The sequence below is a fragment of the Pseudopodoces humilis genome, chromosome 4, assembly GCF_049639895.1.
Source record: "Pseudopodoces humilis isolate 2021_Gansu_Grassland_sample_001 chromosome 4, ASM4963989v1, whole genome shotgun sequence".
Taxonomy (NCBI): domain Eukaryota; kingdom Metazoa; phylum Chordata; class Aves; order Passeriformes; family Paridae; genus Pseudopodoces; species Pseudopodoces humilis.
The window spans coordinates 68142620-68162163 of NC_142203.1; the positions used below are offsets into that span (position 1 = coordinate 68142620).

Below are 19544 nucleotides of genomic sequence, written 5' to 3' on the forward strand. Positions count from 1 at the left end.
GATGCTTGGGCAGAAGGGGGGTGAGAGCCCTGGAGGCCTCGAGCTCATCTGCTGTGGCACATGGTTTTGTCAGAACTTGGTGTGAGTATGAATGACCATGAAGGGGTGGAAGGCCAGCTCAGGCAGTGGGGATAAAAAGGACTGCTGGTGAGGCTGTCTGTGCAGCTGAAGGCTGATGGCACTGGCCACAGGAGCAGACCCAACATCAGAGGAGGTCCAGCACTGGAGCTGATGAATTTGTGTTTCCCCAGACACCTTGCTGAATGTGCCTGGCCTGCATCCCAACTGAAACACACACCTAGGAGAAAAACAAGCCCTCAAGTTTTCTCTGAGGCTTCACAGCCAGGCAGAAGTCCCCTGTGATGGCTCCCCTCTGTTGTGCTCCTCAGCAAGGACAGGTGCTTGCACACCTGGGGTCAGGCTCTGCTTTCTGCTGATTTGCACACCTTGCAACACCTTTATTCTGCAGCATTAAGCAGGCCAGTGCAGGGTGGTCCTCTCCAAATATATTCCCCCCACCCATCCCCAAAAGCTAACCCTGAGCAAATCATGGTAGAATAATTGTTTTCTTCTTTTCTTCCAATATAGGGGCTGCCTGAGGGCAGGCACCCCTGCAGTCTTTTACCTCTCTGGGACAGAGAAGGAGACTGCCCAGCCACATTCCCTCCTAAGCTCAGAAAATCAGTCTCCCTTGTCTGAGTTTCACCTCTTCCTGCAACAGAGCTTGCAGGGCCAGGAGTCCCCACCTCTGTGAACCTGCTTTTTTATTTCCTTTGCTCACATATGAAGCTCACCCACAGAAAGTTCACTGTACTCAAACGTATTTGCCCTGGAAAAGGTGTCCTGGGGCTGCAAGCGCAGACAGGCATGGCAGCAGGGAGGTACTTGGGAGGCAGGTGTGCCCTGTCTCAGGTATCTGAGAGGTTTGGGGAGTCGAGGGAAGCAACTGCTGCTCTGCCTCCAGCAACTGCAGCAATTCAGAGGTCACCTCTCCCTGTCCCTTTGTGCCTCTGGGCCTTTCAAGAAAAAGAAATTAAGACCTATAAATCAAATGGTGTCAGTAGGAATAGGTTTTTCAGTTTGGAGGATCTTTGCAAAAGGAGTAGGAGAATTGCATAAATTAAAAAAGTCTAAGAACATCACATCCATGGTCCCACTCTGCACCATTCCCAGCAGAACAATGGCTCTCAGCTCCTATGTTACCAGTACCTGCCACCTCTGAAAATCCTTCATGGCCCCACATGAAACCTCAAAAGCCATGGACAAAGTGTAGCCCAAGCAGTTGTCAGGAGGCTCTCTAATTCTTCACACTTCCCCTTGCCCCACATCACAAAAATTTAGCCTCGAGTGTAACCTGGGCTCTGTCAGGAAGGATGGAGGGGTGTTAGAAGACAGTTCTGCTTTCTCTAGAGGGTCCAACTTCTTCTGGTCACACCAGGCAAACCAAAAGCCACACAGGCAGTTGCAGCCAGCAGGTCTGGCTCAGCTGGAAGGATGGGCAGGCTGGATCTCAGCAGGTGCAGGCAAGGAGCTGTGTCCTTCTGCAATGCCAGGGTCCTGCTGGAATGCCAGGGTCCAGGCATGCTGCCAGGAGTGTGTCCTGTTTCACCACAAACCTTGCAGGACTCTGGCACTGGACCCACATTTTACAGCAATCATGTCACTCCAGGGATGTCCCCTCTGCTGCAGGGACACACTCTCCTGTCAACCCTACAGACGTGGCAGGTCTGGAGTTCTTGAAGTGTTTGCAAAAAGGGCTGATGACTGCTTCTACAGGCTATCCTTTGATCACTTTTTTTGTTTGCCGTATCTAGAATTTACGTCTTACCTGTCTGATACTATTTTTGTCCTCTAGACATGACTTCTCTTTGAAGGAGCCTCTCTGTTTTGAATAACCTCTGGCCCTGGTGGTTATTCCTGCTGCTTCGCCTCTACCTTTTGATACCAGGAGCTCTGAAGGGCTGCCTTAGCTCTTTGCAGGATTGCTGGCCACTGTGACCATGCTGCTTTATCTGTTTCCTCATTTCCACATATTTCCCCTTTTTGATGCTGATTAAGATGTCCCTGGACTTTTCAGTCTTTGGTACCTATGCAATGTCATGGAAACAAAGCGTGTTTTGGCTGTCACCAGCAGGCAGCCCTTTCCTGGGAACATGTTTGGGCCATATTTCCTGCACAGAGCTCAGTTCCCCATCTTCCTCCCAGTCTCGTGGTGCATGTGGAAAGCCACACACTGACACCTTGCTCGGTGCTGCAAACCACTCATAAGAGCTCTTGAAGAACAACAGCAGTAGCACTATACCCTTCCCCTTTCTTTCATTTGGGATTTCTGTTCCCAAAGGTGTATCCATGATGCAAAGAGGTCTGCATCCCTCCTCTGAAGCAGGGCCCCCATCACTGGGGCCATACCTTGGAGAGTCACAGAATCACAGAATCTCAGAATCACAGAATCACAGAGTGAGCTGAGTTGGAAAGGACCTACATGGATTATCAAGTCCAAATCTTTGCCATGCACAGGACTTCCCCAGGAGTCACACCATGTGCCTGAGAGCACTGTCCAAACTTCATGAGCTCTATCAGGCTTGGTGGTGTGTACACTTCTCTGGGGAGCCTGTTCCAGTACCCAACACCCTCTGGGTGAGAACCTTTTCCTAATATCCAACCTAAACCTCCCCTGACACTTCAGGCCATTCCCTCAGGTCCTGTCACTGGGCACTACAGAGAAGAAATCAGTGTGTGAAATGTCTTCTGCCTGCAGCTGGAAGTCAGTGTGCACACCCACATGTGCTCCTCCCCTCTATGATGCTCCCCAGGAGTGGCATCCTGCCCTCCCCTCTGGAACACCTGCAGCTGCTGGTGCCAGACCAGCCCTTGCCCCAGGAGCATCCCAGGCAGGGAAAAAGGGCCCTGGGCCATGAAAGCTGCTCATGGGCAATGCTGCCACTGAAGTTCACTCAGAGGAGCCTGGTGGTTTTCAGTGTACAGCTGGAGGCACTGAGGCAGAGAGGGAGTCAGTGAAGGGCCCAGGGGAGGAAGTCAGTACAGCAGGGACCAGTTTCAGTGCTGAGCCCCAGGATGGGGCCGCAAGAGCAGCACTGTCCTTCCTCCAGATGAAGGGGAACCAGGCTGTGCCCCAGTGCCAGCCCAGCCTCAGCCCTCCTGGCCTGCTGCCACAAGCAGGATATCACTAACCAGGGACCTGGGAAGTGGCTCCTGTGGCTCCGGGCTGGGACAGAGGCAGTTCAGGGAGTTGTCCTGCCCCCAGGCTTGGCTGCAGCTAGGCTGGCCCAAAATCTGGATGTTCAGATGTTTTGAGGTCACACACAGCTCCCAGGAGTTAATATGAGCTTGAACTTTGTTTTATGATCCCAAACTAATGGCCACAGATATGCCAGAGTCACCTGCATGCCCATCCCCAGCCTGGCAGCCCCTGCCCATCATGGCACAGCTGCTGAATGGAAATTTGTGGGATTTCAAATGTTCAGGGATGGAGCAGGACTGGTCTGGTGACTGGTATTCCTGCCACAGTAGTGGGGGTGGGACTAGATGATCTTTAATGTCCCTTCCAACCCAAATCATTTTTTGATTCTATGAATTGTGTGCGTCACTGTGTGTTGCACACTTACCGTCTGAACATGGGATCTGGCTGCCAGGAGGGGTACAGGAAGGAAAGGCATTCCCTTCTCCCTTCCAGTATATATCAGGCTTTTCCATTGGACACATGCATTCCAGAGTTCCTTCAGCACTGACACCCAGGGTCCATGGTCAGCGTCTGTGACCTGAGGATGTGCCAGGACCTGATGACCTGGGCAGAGAAGGTCCAAGGGGATCTGCTAGGATCCCCCAGCACTTGACACCAGCAGGTCCCCGCACTCTCAGCTGGCACCTGTCCCTCGAATTGTCATGTCCATCTGGACTCCCACTGCACCCTAAATCTGTCCCAGCCCTGCTGTCACCCCATGACTTTACTCCTGCCACCACTGGGTCCCACAGTCATGTGGGTCACCCCCCCCAGCTTCTGTACCATGCAGAGCAGATTCCTGTACCATGAAACTGGGCTCCTTTTTGCATCCCACATGATGAATCTCCGCTCTCAGGGTTCACCTACTGAGCCCAGCACTTCTTTGCTAAGACCTGCTTTGAGATCTGAAAGGAAGCCAGGAGCAAATTTTCTGAGCAGCAGGCTCAGAGATACCTGCAATGAGCAGGAGAGGAGGACACTGCTGCTGCCCAGGTATCATGAGACAGGCAGGACTGACTGCATCTTGCTGCTGGTCCAGAGCTGCCCCTGGCCTGGCTCTGTACCTCAAGATGTATGAGATGCCTCAATCAGCAGAGTCCCCAGAGAACAGGAGCCCCCACGATGAGTATCTACAGACACCCAGTGTCTTTTCTTCCTGCTTATGACCCTGACAGAGCTCATAGGCCCATGTCCCCATCAGGATCCTTGCTGACCCTCCAGGATCAGGTCACCAGCAGGGTCATCCAGTCACAGCTCCAGTACTGCCCCATACTGTCCCAATGTCCCTTACACATTGCTGGGCACTTCCAGCCTTGCAGGATTCATGGGCTTTGTGCCCTGTGGCCAGTTCCTTGTTGGCACAGGCTATCTGATAGCCCTCAACCTGTATCTGCTTTAGCCAGATGACCCCAAAGAAGTCCTCAGCAGCTGCAAGTTCCATAGCAGCAATCCCAAATCCAGCCTCTGACACCTTAAACCTTAAACGCTCTGTGCCTCCCCTGCATCCAAGACTACCCCAGGCACCCAAGGAGCTGCTCAGTGTCAGAGCCCACAATGCAGACAGCTGGAAATCCCCTTTCCTGCCCCAGGGCTGACTCGGCACCTTGGGGCTGCTGTTTGCCAGCACATGGTCCCCTTCCTCATTGGGCCAGCCAGTGCAGGCAGGTAGAGCAGCCTGGCTCCATGGAACTTGTGAACAGCCCTGACCATTGCCCCTCTGAGAGCTTAAATCAAAGCAGCTCATGTACAGGCCCTGGCAGCTCTGTACTGCTCCCAGCCAGAACAGGGGTTTATGTTGTGGATTTTTTTCAGCAGTTTTGATGCACTGCATGTGTGCAGATCATTTGTCCACATAGATGCAGCAAACTCCGAAGTGGTGCCCTTGCAGCGAAGGCTGGAGTCACAAGCAGAGTTCTTCCCCTTCTCCTTTTGAGCTGCTGAGAGGTAAAGAGGTGGCTCTTGGGGTTCATGGTGGACTTGGAGACCCAACGTTTGAGTCTACGTTTAGAATCCCTGGAGCCCTTCCTTATGAGTGACCCACAGCCACTGAAATTCATGGCCAGGTTGTCCCAGGCTATGGGCCCCAGCCCACAACCCCTCCTTCACCTTCCCATGACCCAGGAGAAGCAGATTCCAGGCTGAGATGGTGTGATCTCCTGTCTGAAACCTGCTTGGGTCCCTGCAAGCAATGCACAAGGAACCCCAAGACATATCATCATCTGTAGTGCCCACTCCCCCCACCCCTCAGGCCTGAACTGACAGGTATGTCCTCCTGAAGGTCTGGTGTAGGCTGTGGTGAGCGCAGGAGGAAGCACAGCACAGGTAACCCACAGACCCTCCACAGGGATGCGCTGAAATGAGAAGTCTGGGTAGCAGGGGGCTCAATCAGCACCTTTTTTATTAATATGCATCATAAATAAAGAAATAAATAAAGGCGAGACACCTCATTCTAACAGGGAAATACAAATTAAATATGGTGCAACATCCGCTAAGCAATGTACAAGCAGGAGGTAACCTAGCAAGACCAGAGCCCCTTGCCATGGTGAAGCCAGCCCAGGCACGATGCTGTGAACAGCGTCAAGCTGGCCATGGCACCAAATACTGGCATGGCCTTTCATTAACACTGTTCCCCACCTGACAGGCAGGTGAAGATCCCCACTACAGCAGGCGGCATGAACATGGCAAGGAAGGGGTTGACTGGCATTGCCTCTACCAAGGACCCCAGGACCTCCAGTATCCCCTTGTGTTTGTGCACAACACTTATCCCCCCCACCCCACGGCACTGCTCAGCAAGACCAGAAACCCTGTGCCAAAGGGAGCACCACCCCTCCCTCCCCAGGCTCCCCAGCTCCCTCTAGGAGCACCCCCAATCTACTTGATGGGAGCACTGCCCCCAAATCCCTAGCCCAGTCAGGGACCCTGCCCTCATTCCCTCCCCTCCAGTGCCTCTCCACTGAGCATCCCAGGGCTTCCCAAGCACTGGTTCCCTGCTCAGTGTGGAGGGCACAGGGCCTCCCCCCAAAGCACCCATCTCTGCACAGGGTGGCACTACCCATTCTGGACCTACATAACACTGAACAACCTTCCTCACAACCCCACACACCCCTTTGCTCCACACTCACACATGCCCTGTCCCCCTCCCCTGGCTGTGGCCACGCACAAACCCAGCCCTGCAGTGTGGCACTGCCAGGCCACTTGTCCTGGGACAACCCACTGGGAACAGCACCCTAGGACAGGGATGCTCTGGTGTGGGGGAGCCCACCTTGCAGTGCGCCAATAAACACAACCCATCAGCCCAGCCTCGCAGGGACCCTGCCAACACAGGGTGCTCCCACCCCTGTGGCTGAGGATGCCAGGGATGCTGGAGGCCACAGACTACACTGCCACCCCCAGGGTGCCAACATCCTGCACCCTCCAGCATCCAACAGCTGGGCAGCAGGACAACGCTGTCCCAGCAGGGACTGCTGGGGTTCCTGTAATGTACAAGTCCATGGTCTGTGGGTGCTGGAGACAGTGTGGGGCGGAGGGGGGGTCAGGCGGTCCCTGGTGTGGCTGCATGCATGGCGATGCCTGGCAATACGAGGTGCAGCTCGCAGAAGACCCCGGGGGGGTAAGTTGGCCTTTGGCAGCTGCACAAGGAGGAGCAAGAAGGAACCACCTACGGTTACTGTATTCTGTAATGGCAGGAAAGGTAAGAAACTAGCAAGAAGCTGTGTTTGTTCCTCTGGCAAGGTAGGCTACCCCAGAGGATCCTCAGCAGCCCAGGGAACTGTGCTTGGCCTCCTAAACGTGTCAATAGTCCTCGTCCTCGGGGTGGGTGACGTACATGATGGGCACCAGTCCCTTCTCGGAGCCGAGGCTGCACTGCAGCCAGTCACCATCCACCTTGGAGATGACCTGCAGAATATCCCCTTTGTTGAAGCTCAGTTGTCCTGCCTCGGTGGCAATGTGATGGCAGAGAGCTTTCACCTCACTGCAGGCAGAAGGAAAGTAGGGTTAGCTCATCTCAGGACACTCACCCCACCCAGAGACCACCACAGGCCCAGAGGAGAGAGGAAAACATCCCCTGCTTCCCTCCCCAGCCAGGCTCCCAGCTGCTCCCCCAATTCCCCATCACCTGCAGATTGTGGAGTTGTGGTGGAAGGATGCAGAAGCTGCATCACTGCCCCAAACCATTCTCTGGTCCCTGTCTATGAAGAAGGCCAGGCAAACTGCCACAGTGCCACCCTCAACCTACCACATTCCAGCACCTGCAGGATTGTCCCCTTGGTGTCACTCACTAGGTAGGGTGAGGAGACATCCCCTGGGCTGGTCGTGCCACAGCCGGTGCCTCAGGTGGTTTTGGATGGGGAGGGTCTGGCTCCGGGGCTGCCTCACGCCACATGCTAGCCCCAACTGTCTGGGCCACCAGCTGGAACACAGACTTGTCCAAGCTCAGCCAGCCGGAGGGCAACCTGGAAGGAGGAGAGGGGAGCAGTCAGTGGCAGGAAAGTACACCCACAGAAGAACAGAGGAAACAGAGCAGCTGTTCTCATGGCAAGGTCACTGCTAGGCAGTGCCCCAGGTCTCCAGGTGGGGAGGGCTCAGGTGTAACACCACAGCCTGGAGTGGGAAGGACATTTCCAGTGGTCATTTTTAGGAGCAGTAAGGGTATACAGAGGGAGAGGCAGTGCAGAGAGATCTCAGCTACTGGGAGTAACTTCATGCCTCCCCCTCACCTGTTGTAAGCAACAGGGTAATGGCTCCATGTTCTGTTCTCAACATGTGGTTTTGGGAGGGATGAGATGATGATGAGGCCATGTAGCAGGGTTTAGATGCCAAGGCAGTGATAGAGCTCAGGCAGAAGAGGAAAGCCTATGAGATGGACTGAGCAAGGGTATGGGAGGAATTAAGGCAGGCTGGGAAGACTGAGCAGGGTTACAGACCCTTGATGTCCCACCACAGTGTAGCCCAGCAGTGAGTTCTTGGCCTGACTTCCACCTGTACTCCAGTTTAACCAGCCCTTCTCAGCCCCAAACCACTCCTGCCCTTACCTGTTTGGTTGCCTGGGCTCTTTCTGTACCTTCCTGGACCCAAACAAGTGTCCCCACTTGATGGGTTGGCTGCTCTCTGATGCACTGGTGCTGCTGTCCTCTTGGGGGGGTGCTGCTGCTGCTGCTGCTGCTGCTCTTTGCTGAGCCTCCTTCTCCTTGCTGCGCTTTAGCTCTGTAAGCACAGAGTCTGGGGGGCTGCCCATCCAGAAGGGCCAGCTCCGTTCCTTCACCTCTTCGCCGACCACTACCTGCTGGGGCTTTTCCAAGGGCTCTTCCAAAGCTTCAGGACTTGGCTTGCTGGCTGCCTTGGGCCTCTCCTCCAAGATGCCCTCAGCAATGGGACAAGCCTCTGCACCCTCCACCACCCCTTCTCGGGGAGGTGGGGCCTTGTGGGTCTCCACTGACCGGGGTGCAGGATTCAAAGCTGCCTTCTTCTTCTCAGAGCGGATGAACTTTGAGCCTTCAGCTGAGCTCTCAATGTAAATCTGAGAGGTCTGCATGAGCTGGTACCACCAGCCTGCCTGCTTGTCCTTCTTCCCCTCCCACGTGCTCTCTCGCAGCTTGCTCTGCTCTTCCTCCCTGTCACCTTCTCCACAGGAGGCCCCCACTCCCTTGACCCTCTTCTCACTCACAGCTTGCTGTGGGCTGTGCCCTGGTGAGATGTCACCATCTCTGGCACCCCCTTGGCATGTTTCTGGGGCGGTGCTGCAGCCATCAGGATCCTCACTGCTGCCCCGGGTCCGCATCAGCTGCAGGGTGGAGTGCACAGAGAGCAGCAGGTCCTGTTTCACACGCAGCAGCTCCTTTTGCTGCTGCTGCTCTTTGCCCATCTGCATCAGGTGGTGCTCGAAGAGGAGGTCTAGGTTGAAGGGCAGCAGGGAGAGAGGCTGGAGCAGGAGCAGGAGCTCCTCAAAAAGAGGCTGGCACACACTGTGAGACAAGCACAAGAAGCCCACTGGCTGGTAGTGTGCCAGGATGATGTCTGTAGGAAAACAGACATTAATTAGACGAGATGCTCTTGCCACCATTGCCAAGCCATCATGAAGCTGCTGAAGCTATGAGGAAAGGAGATGAACACTGGATTTTGGTCATAATGTGAGGCTCAGGCCTGGGTCAGGGAGCAGCAGATGCTCTGTGACCTCTCAGCAAACTACCCCAGAGAGAGATTGCCAGTTGTACCTGCAGCCAGGACTTGCAGACTATCGACCCAGATGACCTCTGTCACCAAATGCCATGGAAGTAGGATGGGAATAAAGAGCACCAAAGGGTTGGCACATGTGAAAATCCTATTCTTCAAGTTCTGCACAAGGAACTGCAGATATAGCCTGTACAGATAGAGGTGTCAGGGACAGCTGAAAACAGTCTTTCCAGGGACCTGTCAGGGATGAACTGTGGGTCTCAGCAGAGACTGAATTAGCATTTCTATCTGTAGCACTAACTGTTCACTTGATTTGACCACATCTGCACTACCCCTCTGTCCTGCTTTATTGTCAGGTCTCACTACCAGGGAGAGAGCTGGGAAAGGGATTTGTGGCCCAAGCCCAGCAAGGTAACAAATCTACACCACAGACAGGACTTTCTTATCCCCAACCCCTCCACTTAGCTCTCATCATCCTGACAACCTCAGCTTTTGCTCACACTTCCAGCTCTTAATGATGGCTTGAAATAGGTAGCTGTCTTCTGCTTCAGAAAGCCAGAATAAGCACAAACCCTATTCTATTCTATTCTATTCTATTCTATTCTATTCTATTCTATTCTATTCTATTCTATTCTATTCTATTCTATTCTATTCTATTCTATTCTATTCTATTCTATTCTATTCTATTCTATTCCAGATACATCCAGTAAAACACACTTTTTGTATGTCAGGTTTTCCTTTCCATTTCTTCCTGTTTTCTGTGCCTGAAAAGTTTCAGGTAAATGTGCACATCTCCAGGCATACAAAACAGTCAGGCACTGGGCAGGGAGTACAGAAATTGTGGGGTAGGCTTAGATCTGATCTCCTGCAGGTAGACTGAGGGATCAGCACTGATAGCCTTGGGTACTAGCTGCAGGTGGGAAGGAGAATGGAAGTCCAGGTTCAGGTGGAAGGAGCTGCATGGTGCTTGGACTTCCAGCTGGGATTTCCCTGCTACATTAAGACTGCATATAGCTTAGTCCTTCAGCTCAGGGCAGAGAAGAGCAGCCCAAGCTGAGAGAGCAACAAGAAAAACACATTTCCATCCCATGCTCTATTTGTGTGCAGAGTTTGGCTCCCACTGCAGCCCACAGCCTTCAGGCTCTTACCTTCATGGTTGTAAAGGTGGTTGAACCAGAACTCCAAGGACCGGATACTGCAGGAATTGAAATTAGCAGGGTGAGAAAGAAACAGTGAAAATCTATTCACCCCATTCATCCTCACTGTTCTGCCTCAAGAAGTGTGTCTGGAAAAGGGCATTTACAGAGCACGAGCTTGTGAACCTCAGTGAAAGGGCAGTGGCTGGATCCCATGAGCATGCTCTGATCACAGACACTCAGCCTGCCGCTGAACATCTACATGGCTTTACCTGTGTGACTGTAACCCCAAACAACCATGCTACCAGCAGGATTCCTCACTGCTGTGCTCCTATATCCTTGATAGAGTTTTGTTTTGCTGAGAAGAGGCTGCTGTGGAGGAGGCAAATGATCTACAAAACTAAGATGAGTGCTGGTGGATCAGCCTGAATAACGCCAGTATCCTGTGCCAGTGACCCAGGCTAGGGATAGGGTCACCCTGTGTAGGAAGAGTAGGGCAGAGGTTGTTCCTGACTGGAGGTCTGCATCTGAAGATCTTAGGAACTCTGTTGCCACTGCCAGAGCTCCTGCTGAGCACCAGAGAGGAGTGGGGAAACACAATCCTAGCAGTGCTTATACCTTCATCCACAAAAACATATTGCTGCCTTCCTCGGTTAAACACAGCAGAGTGTGCACACTCCTTATCCAAACCAGAAGGGCCAGTCTGGAGTCCTGGACCAGGGCAATTTCTCCTTCAGAGTCTCATCCCTTGGGATCCACTGCAGCTCCAGGAAACAGTGGTTTAAAGATGAATTTCCAAGAGTGATATATTATGTCTAACCTCATATGAAGCTGTATAGACAGAGTTTTCTCACCTAGTGTTTTGGGGCTAAAACAGACTGTCCCTATTCTTCAGGTGGCTACAGTCACTCATTCTAAGCCCTGACCTGGATGGAGTTTCCTGAGGCTTACAGCTTCTTCTCTTCCTTGCCTACTTCTGGGAAGTGCCTTCCCAGATTCTTAGAAGTTTTTTTCATGGTCAACGGTGCCTGCCTGTGGTCAAGGACCAACAGCTGCTGCCAGCCCTGGACAGGGACATGCAGCCACCCCAGGGGTTCTGCTTACTTGAGGAGGCCGAAGATGAATGCGTTGAACCTCATGGTGTGGTTGGTGAGCTCTGTGTACTGGCTGATCTTGCTGTAGAGGCTGTGCAGCAACTTTGTAGAGGGGCCTGTGGTGAGAAGCAAATTGTTGAGATTAGTTGTGGTGTGCAAAGCCAAAACTGCAGCAGAGGATGGAGCATCAAGGCAAATCAGACATTGTCTGGGTGTCCATGTCTGTGTGTCCACTGCCCTCCACTACACAACGTGAACTTGCTCCATGCCAGCACTTAGACTACACATGGGAGATGGGCTCTTATCCATCGCAGACCACCACTCCAAAACTCTGGGAAAGTTCCATTACCACAGGGACCTGCCTCCCACACTTCAGTGACAATCACAGCCATTGGCTCAAAATCAGCATGTAAAGAGAATATTGTGGTCTGAGCTTATAATTTGGGGTGTCTGCAATCATAGAGATAACTGCAGAGCTGTAGATTTGCCATAATCAGGCTATGATTCTCCCCAGTATAATGCAGAAACCAAAGTGGAATTAATTTTCTGGGGGTTTGTTTATCCCTTTTTTTATTGGTTTGGCCTGTTATGGGAGAATTTGCAAATTTCAGGGGAAATGACTAGAAATACTTTGGCAGAGTAGTGCAGTGTCTCTCCCTTCTTGCAAGACAAGGCCAGTGTGCACCCTGTTTCATGTAGGAAAATGGGTGTTTTGCACTCCCATCCTTAGAGCCAACCTTCCCCAGCACCTCCCAACCACAACTACCACAGGCACTGCTGCACAACACCCATACCTAGCTGGGTGGACGCCTCCACCACGCTCCAGGGGATGTTCCTCCTCTGGCCGATGATCATGTCCAGGACATAAGCCTTGAGCCCATCACTCAGAATGTCCCGGACAGCTGGGCACAGGTATTTCAGGATGAGATGTCCCACATTTGGGCTCACAGAGCTGTTCCCAAGCTTGGCCTAATGGGTGAGAGGCAACAAGGAGAGTGTTGGTAACTGTTTTCAAGGTACAGATGCATGGAAAATGCTCAGCCCCACTTGCCTACTACAGACACTCAGCAAACAACATCCAGGCTCAGCAGCTCCTTGAACATGCAGGGTCTTTGCTTTCACTCCTGATGCTTCAGACACCAGTTCTGGACTGCTCTGTGCAAGCTCTTCCCCAGGCTGGGAAGAGGAAAAAAGAATATCCCAGCTTGGGAAGAGGATATCCCAATTAGAAAGGATGCCTAGTTCTCCCAAAAGGGATAACAAGGCTCTCCTGCTGGAGGAAGAAAAGAACTGGGGATATTCTACTGCTTTAGATTTTCTTGTAGCTAATTTTGGAGCAGGAAGCACCAAGCCACATAGAACTACCAGCACTGAGGGGTTAAGGAACACTTAACTCAGTGACATGTCAAGCTCAAGCTCCTAGGGATTACTATAAATAAACAGATGAGGACAAAATGGATGGCCAGAGATCAGACTGAGGTGAAGAGGAAGCACCAGCAAGAGCAGGGACACATTCTACTGCTTACAGTCTTTGATCTGCCAAGGGATCTATCCAAATGGGTCAGGCAATGGTGTTCAGGGCACAGATTTTACCAGCTGAGCTGGACTTATACTGACCAGTTGGCACAGGTTCACAAAAGCCCTCAACTGAAACTGAACTTGGCTCAGGAATAATCCTGTCAGATCCACTGAGCACAGCAGCAGCAGGGATGGATGCTGCCTTTTGACAGGTGAATGCTCAGTCCCTGGCACACTGATGCATAAAGAAACCCGAGGTTAAAACCAGAACATCAATCAAACACAGTCTGATAAGCAAAGTATGGGGGAATGTTGCAATTATTTCCCAAACATACACTGCAAGAACTGGAAATTCACAGTGAAGCCCTAAAAAGCCACGGGAATCTCAACAGCTCCAGTTGTGTTGCACAGCAATCTCTGCATCAGCAACAGCTGTAATTAGGGGAAAATTACACTGGGCTCTGAGATAAGATTGAATGGTTTTGGAATCTGTCCCAGTCGGCATGCCAGGGGAGTTGTCATATCCAAATAGTGTCACATTGCTGCCCAGAGTCACCTGACAGAAGCCAAGCATTCAGCATTGAGAGGAGACACCACAAACATGCTGGGTGTCACAGGACTGCAAACAATGCCTGGTACAAACAGCAGCAAAATTGCTCTGCTTCTGTGTTATTCTAGAAATGGGGGATGAGGGAGCACAGGCCAAAGACAGCCAGCCCCAGGGCAACTGAGATGCACTTATGTGTTATTCCAGAAATAGGAAATGAGGGGAGTACAGGCCTAAGACAGCCAGCCCCTTAGATGTACTCTGAGTGCTCTAAAGTATTCATGGTAAGGGTTACCAACTGGTAACCCTTCATGGGGGTCACCAACTGCCCCAGATGGGCGAAGTCTGATGCACTTTTTTATCATTACTAAGCCCTGTGAGATGCTGAGGGATGGGGAACACTGCACTGTGCCCTGGCACCAGTGCTAGGACAGAGTCACGAGGGACATGTGGAGGAGGGAGACACATTTCTCCACTCTGTGAGAAAAATGAGCTGGTGTGCTGCATCCAACAGAAGGGCATCTGGTCTGGTGTTTTTTCTTATAAATAGCCACAGTTAATACATAAAAAAGAGTTAAGCCAGAACAAACATATAATACTTGCCCTTTATACTTTCACAGCCTACAGCCACTTCCAACTCAGAGTTGGAAGCTGGACATTATTCCTAAAAGTAAACATCAGTGAATTTTCCTTGTATTTTTCTGATCTTCCTTTAAATACATGTACTTACTGCATCATGCAGCAGGAATTGTCACAGATTTACTATCTGCCACACAGTGTGCCATCACCTTTGTTTGGTTTGTTCTTGGTACTCCTCCCTTTGTTAGATAACCCGCAGTTTTTGACTAGAGAGGGAAATGGAGAGGCAATCTTGCTCTGTACTCTCCTTACCACTCAGAATGGAGTTGGATGCAAGACATACCTTCACCCCCGGATCCCTGCTGGTTCCAAAGTGAGCCACAATCAGGTCAACAGCAGTGTTGATAGCCTTCACCAGAGCTAGAGGAAAACAACAGGTCAAAGAGCTGCCTGAGGGGCTGCGGGGACAGACCCTTGACAAAACACTCCTTGAAGTAATCAGCCAGGGGCACTGCAAGCCCATGTCTACACACAAGCGCTCTCTGCCAAAAAACATGCAGAGACTCTCCTAAATCCTCACCAAAACTCTCCCTGTTGTTCCAGCACTCACCTGTCAGCCTGCCAGTAGGACAACCTGTCAATGTCCCAAGGGACAGGGACCATCACCTCCACACCCCATGCCCTAGGCAGCAGAGATGGGATCTGAGGCAATGTGTCTTTTGCTGCCTTGATGCCACAGGGTGGCAGGGCAGAAGCCTTGCACTTGGCAGGTTCTGTCATGGCTTTCAGTAACAAGCCAGTGGTGTGTAATCTGTCATCTGCACCAGGATACTGTGAGAACAGAACTGGAACAGAAGGGAAAACTGCCACCTGGTAATGATGAGCCCAGAGCTGGCAAAGGTGTGGGAACCTTTCTGCACATTCCTTGCCTCTGAAATGATAACAAATCAGCTGTCAAATCCTGCCAATCCTGCCTAATGGATCCCATGTGTATCCAAGATACACAGCTCTATCTTGTCCTGCTCTCAAGTACTTTCTCCCTGCTTTTTATATGATTGATACAATCTTAAATTACTTATGTAGGACTGAATGGACTTTTAACCTAAATTACAAAATCTCAGGTCAGCATATTTGCAACATCACACAGATACACACAGGTCTACCTTTGTAAATAGAGCCTGGGGTGGCAGCATGCCCTGCCTTAGGGTCACACTCCTATGTCTGTCTGCTCTCTCTGCCCATTCTTGTGCACCTAAGAGCCTTTCTAATCATATTTCCTCCGTAGCACATTGCATGGTCCAGCAGAGATACATGGACTCACCCTTCTTCTGCAGCAAGTCAATGGAGATGGACTCCGTGTTGCCATCTGGGGAGAGGCAGAACTCAGCAGGGGGTTTCTCCGCTAGGGAGAAGTAGTCAGGGAAGAAGTCATTGTAGGTAAGCTGGAGTTGCCTCATAGACTGTCCTGCAGGGACAAGACAGAGGGGACAAGGATCAGCCCCAGTTCTGCACACCAAAGCCTCTTCTGTGTTGTCTGCTTTTCCCAGAAGCAAGCTGCACCAGCAGCAGTCCTCATGCCAGCCTGTCCTCTGCTGGGACAGCAAGGCTACAGGCTTGTTGCTACCCCAGCAGTGGTTTGCAACATGTGCCTGCAGAGTTGATCCTCACGGCCTACCCAATATCCACCTCCAGCTTGACTGGGGGCCCACAGGCTCTGGAAAATGCTGTGGGATGTTCACTCTCATGGGCTGGGGCTGAGGAAAAACCTTGCTGCACCAGACTCCCCATGCTGCTGCAAGCAGAGGCAGAGTCAGCACAGAGAAAATCATTACTTGTCACACACAGGTGTCCACAGACAACAGACTGCATGTTTGCTGCCTGTTCTCTGGGATGGCCTCTGTTTCCAAGGGGTGACATCCATAGGAGCTCTCCCATGTGCTTGACTTCCACCTGTCTGACTTTGTGCTATGCATTTTCCCTTGAAGAAAGATGGAGAAACTATTTGGGTTGGCAGACTGAGGTATAAGGCATTGAGGAATTCCCTCCATGGTTTGAGGTTAGCCTGTAGAATGCTTGTCCTCCCACAGACATACCACACTGCTCTCCCCACTGGAGTCTCAGAGGTTCAGTCAAAAGCAGCCTGCCCCTGTCAACCCTTCCTGCACATGTTTTGGAGGATGGGGAAGACCTTAAGGGCAAAGCCTGGAGAAGATAGAGTCCTGTGAAGGTCTTCAGTATTGTCAGCTGCCTCATGAAATCCACAGCTCAGAAGCCAGCACAGGTCTGTGCAGATGGTCAGGCACCATAGGGCACAGACCTGAGCTCCCCAAGGGCCCCAGCTCCTGTGTCAGAGAAATTACAAGCTAACCACAGACCAGGAGCACCTACTGAGGGATAAACGAGCTCTTGGGCCATTCACTTTGCCCTTCAACCCAGCTCAGAGCTGGACCTGACTGCTCTCACCCCATGGAGAAGGAAGGTTACACAAAGATTGGAACCAGTGAAGCAATTTTCACCTTCCTCTTGAACCCCCCAGCCCCACTGTGAACAGAGGTATCATCCCTCCTGCTCTGAGCAGGCAGAACAGTGATGAATCCAAGCTTAACCCAAGTTAAGAAAAGTCAACCTGAGCTCAGGGAAACCGAGCCTGAGTCCCAAGGTCACCTCCCAAGACCCCCCAGCAGAGAGGTGGTGCGCACCGTTCAGCTTGCAGTGGAAATGGCTGGTGCTGAGAGCGCCAGGGAGCTCAAAGATGGGGTTGCCCCGGTTCAGCCGAGGCTCTTGCTGCCTCCTGTCCAGGCTGCCTGCTAAGCTGGGCAGCCCTGAAACGCGGTCCAGACCCAGGGGGTTCCTCCGCCTGTACTCCCGCCACTTCAGCGCTTGGGGGGAGAGGTGGTTCGCTGGGATGCCGCGGGCAGTGAGCACCAGACAGGATGACCAGAGCACACAGGAGGATGCGGAATGAAAATGGGAAGGGAGAGGAAGAGAAAGATGGAGGACAGAGAAAGAGAGACAGCACATTACTCAGAGGTCCAGCAGCATTTCAGGACATTAGCACATGCACATGGAGACAGGTGGAGGCCACTGCCTGGCAAAACAGGGCATGAGCTTGGGTGCCCTTGTGGCTGCAGGCACAGAGGCAGCAGGTTTGGGGTGCAAGCACCTGGCATGGGGTGCTGTAAAATCAGCAGCCCACACTGCCCTCTCTGGAGACACAGTGTAGATTTGGGACTGGAGGGACATGCTCTTAGTGTAGTCTTCCTGCAGCATCCAGATGCAATTTTATCCTGGTCTGTGGCTATAGGAAATGGTGGTACTACAAGGAGCAGCCACAGCCACAGGGAACTGTAGATGCTCCAGACTAGCAGGTCGTGGAGGATGGGTACCTACCATTGACAGGCCGTATGCCCATGCTGCTCAGGGGGCCAGAGCTGCTGGTCTCACTGCCACTTCTCCAGTGTGAATCTGCATGGCCTCGTACTCTGCTCATGGACATGCCACCCACTGAGAGGGGCGGGAGGGAAGCACTGTGGAGTCGGTATTCAGAGAGTGGCGGGCTTGGCTCCAGCGGGGCCTCCTTCTTGGGAATCAGTTTGGGGTTCTCCTTTTGCCTCAGGTTGTCAGCTTTGGTGGCTTTGGAGGGCAGCATGGCACTGACAGCAGGGGACGACCTCGTGGGAAGCAGGTTAGCAGAGAGGGGGCAGGACCTGCTTCTGGGGGGCTGGCTGTCTTCAGCTCTCTCTGTGGTGGGCGAGGAAGAGGAGTCCACGCTTTGGAAGAAAGGCACGTTGCATCGCACAGGGGAGTAACTGCCCAGCGGGGATGGACGGGTTGTTTCGGGGCCAGGCTTCTTGATGCCCCCATCACCGCGCGAGGCAGCTCCGTCTGCTGAGCGCTGGGTCATGAGCGTGCCATGGGCCTGGCTCCCCGCCACCGCCGCCTGCTCTGCCGACGTGGCCAAGGCTGAGGACTGGGAACTGGAGATCTGCTGGCTGGCAGGCCGGCTGCTGGACAAGCTGTAGAGCTGGGAAAGGCTGGAGGCAAAATGGCTGTGCAGGGCACGTGCCTTGGGTGGCTTGCTGAAATGGTGCTGAAAAACAAAGGGCTGGATGGGCAGAGTCGTGGGACGCTGGTCCTTGCTGTAGCGTACCACAGGCTTGCTGTCTGTGCCACCACCTTCAGGGAGAGAAAGGGGAAGAAAGTGTGAGGATGGGCAGAGCAACAATTATCCTCAGCCAAGCAGAATACAGGCAAAAGGGAAAGTGTCCTCTGTTGCAGGAGGAAGAGGATGAGCTAGAGGCCAGTTACAGAGTGGTTCAAGTCTGAACTGGTTACACACATCAAGAAAAAGATATGTGGCCCCAAGTGCAGAGTTTCCAGCTGTTTGGAAGAGCAGAGCACTGCACCAGTACCTTGTCTGTCTTGGCTCACCAGCTTCACATCCTTTCCCAACCTCTTGCCCCCTGCACAGCACAAAGCCACGGGGTCAGGCGCCTGCTCTTGAGCTGCCTCTGCCCAAACAGTACCACAAAGTCAAGGCCCAATACTTTGTGGTACAGATTTCTCATCCCCAAGGCTGTCCCCTCCCACATGCACTGTGGACTCGCACAGCCCAGCACAAGCATTACATGCAACAGCACTGCAGCTCTGCATCCCACATCACAACATAATGGTGCTGTTGCCTCCCTTTCTCCCTCCCTCTCCTCTTCCTTGTGACTATTCCCACTTCAGAACACAGAGCTTCCTTCATCCCCCTGCCTCTACCAGACCTAAACAGGACATTCCCAACATCCCGCCTCCAACCCTGGAAGGTGCCAGTCTGCTCCAGCAAATGATGTACTAGGATGTGCTGGAGGAGTGTGGTGGGCTGATCCACACGTGTATGTGCCTCCCGCTCCTGATGGGGCCACAGATATCCTGAGGGACACATCTGAAGTGTGACACACCGTGTGTTCAGTGCAAAACACAGACAGCACTGGGTGCATATGTGGGGCTGATCAGCCCTGGTGTTTATCTGCTGCCTGTGCCAGCTTTTAGCAGGCTTGATTTCCCTCTAGCCCCTCACAGAGCCTCTAGGCTTGCATGCTGCTCTGGTCTGGAGCAAGGCAGATATGCCTCCATCTCCAGCTGCAGGCAGAAGCCTCCTGCACAGCCCTGATGCCTGTCTTGCTGTCACAGTGCAGAAGGAAGGACTCCATCAGGGTGCTGGGCAGCAGCTGCTGGGATATATTAACCTGAAATCTGCCTGCCTGCCCCCT

The 19544-nt window shown here is 52.6% G+C and overlaps 1 protein-coding gene across 10 annotated transcripts in view; it reads right to left on the reverse strand.

Moving 5' to 3' along the window:
* Positions 1 to 5622: 5622 nt before the first annotated feature.
* The window catches only part of RUSC2 (RUN and SH3 domain containing 2), a 58082-nt gene continuing 44160 nt past the window's right edge, over positions 5623 to 19544 (reverse strand). For 9 of the 10 annotated variants that reach the window (XM_014256966.2, XM_088054036.1, XM_088054035.1 and 6 more), the window contains 10 exons: positions 17677 to 18462; positions 16986 to 17186; positions 15608 to 15751; positions 14630 to 14706; positions 12437 to 12611; positions 11653 to 11758; positions 10561 to 10607; positions 8275 to 9256; positions 7522 to 7695; positions 5623 to 7214 (listed from right to left, as the gene is read on the reverse strand). In XM_014256966.2, the coding sequence (XP_014112441.2) occupies positions 7034 to 7214; positions 7522 to 7695; positions 8275 to 9256; positions 10561 to 10607; positions 11653 to 11758; positions 12437 to 12611; positions 14630 to 14706; positions 15608 to 15751; positions 16986 to 17186; positions 17677 to 18462 (2873 nt within the window). In that variant the 3' untranslated portion in view covers positions 5623 to 7033. The remainder of the gene's footprint in view (positions 7215 to 7521; positions 7696 to 8274; positions 9257 to 10560; positions 10608 to 11652; positions 11759 to 12436; positions 12612 to 14629; positions 14707 to 15607; positions 15752 to 16985; positions 17187 to 17676; positions 18463 to 19544) is intronic. The other variant, XM_088054038.1, reaches the window with a different exon arrangement.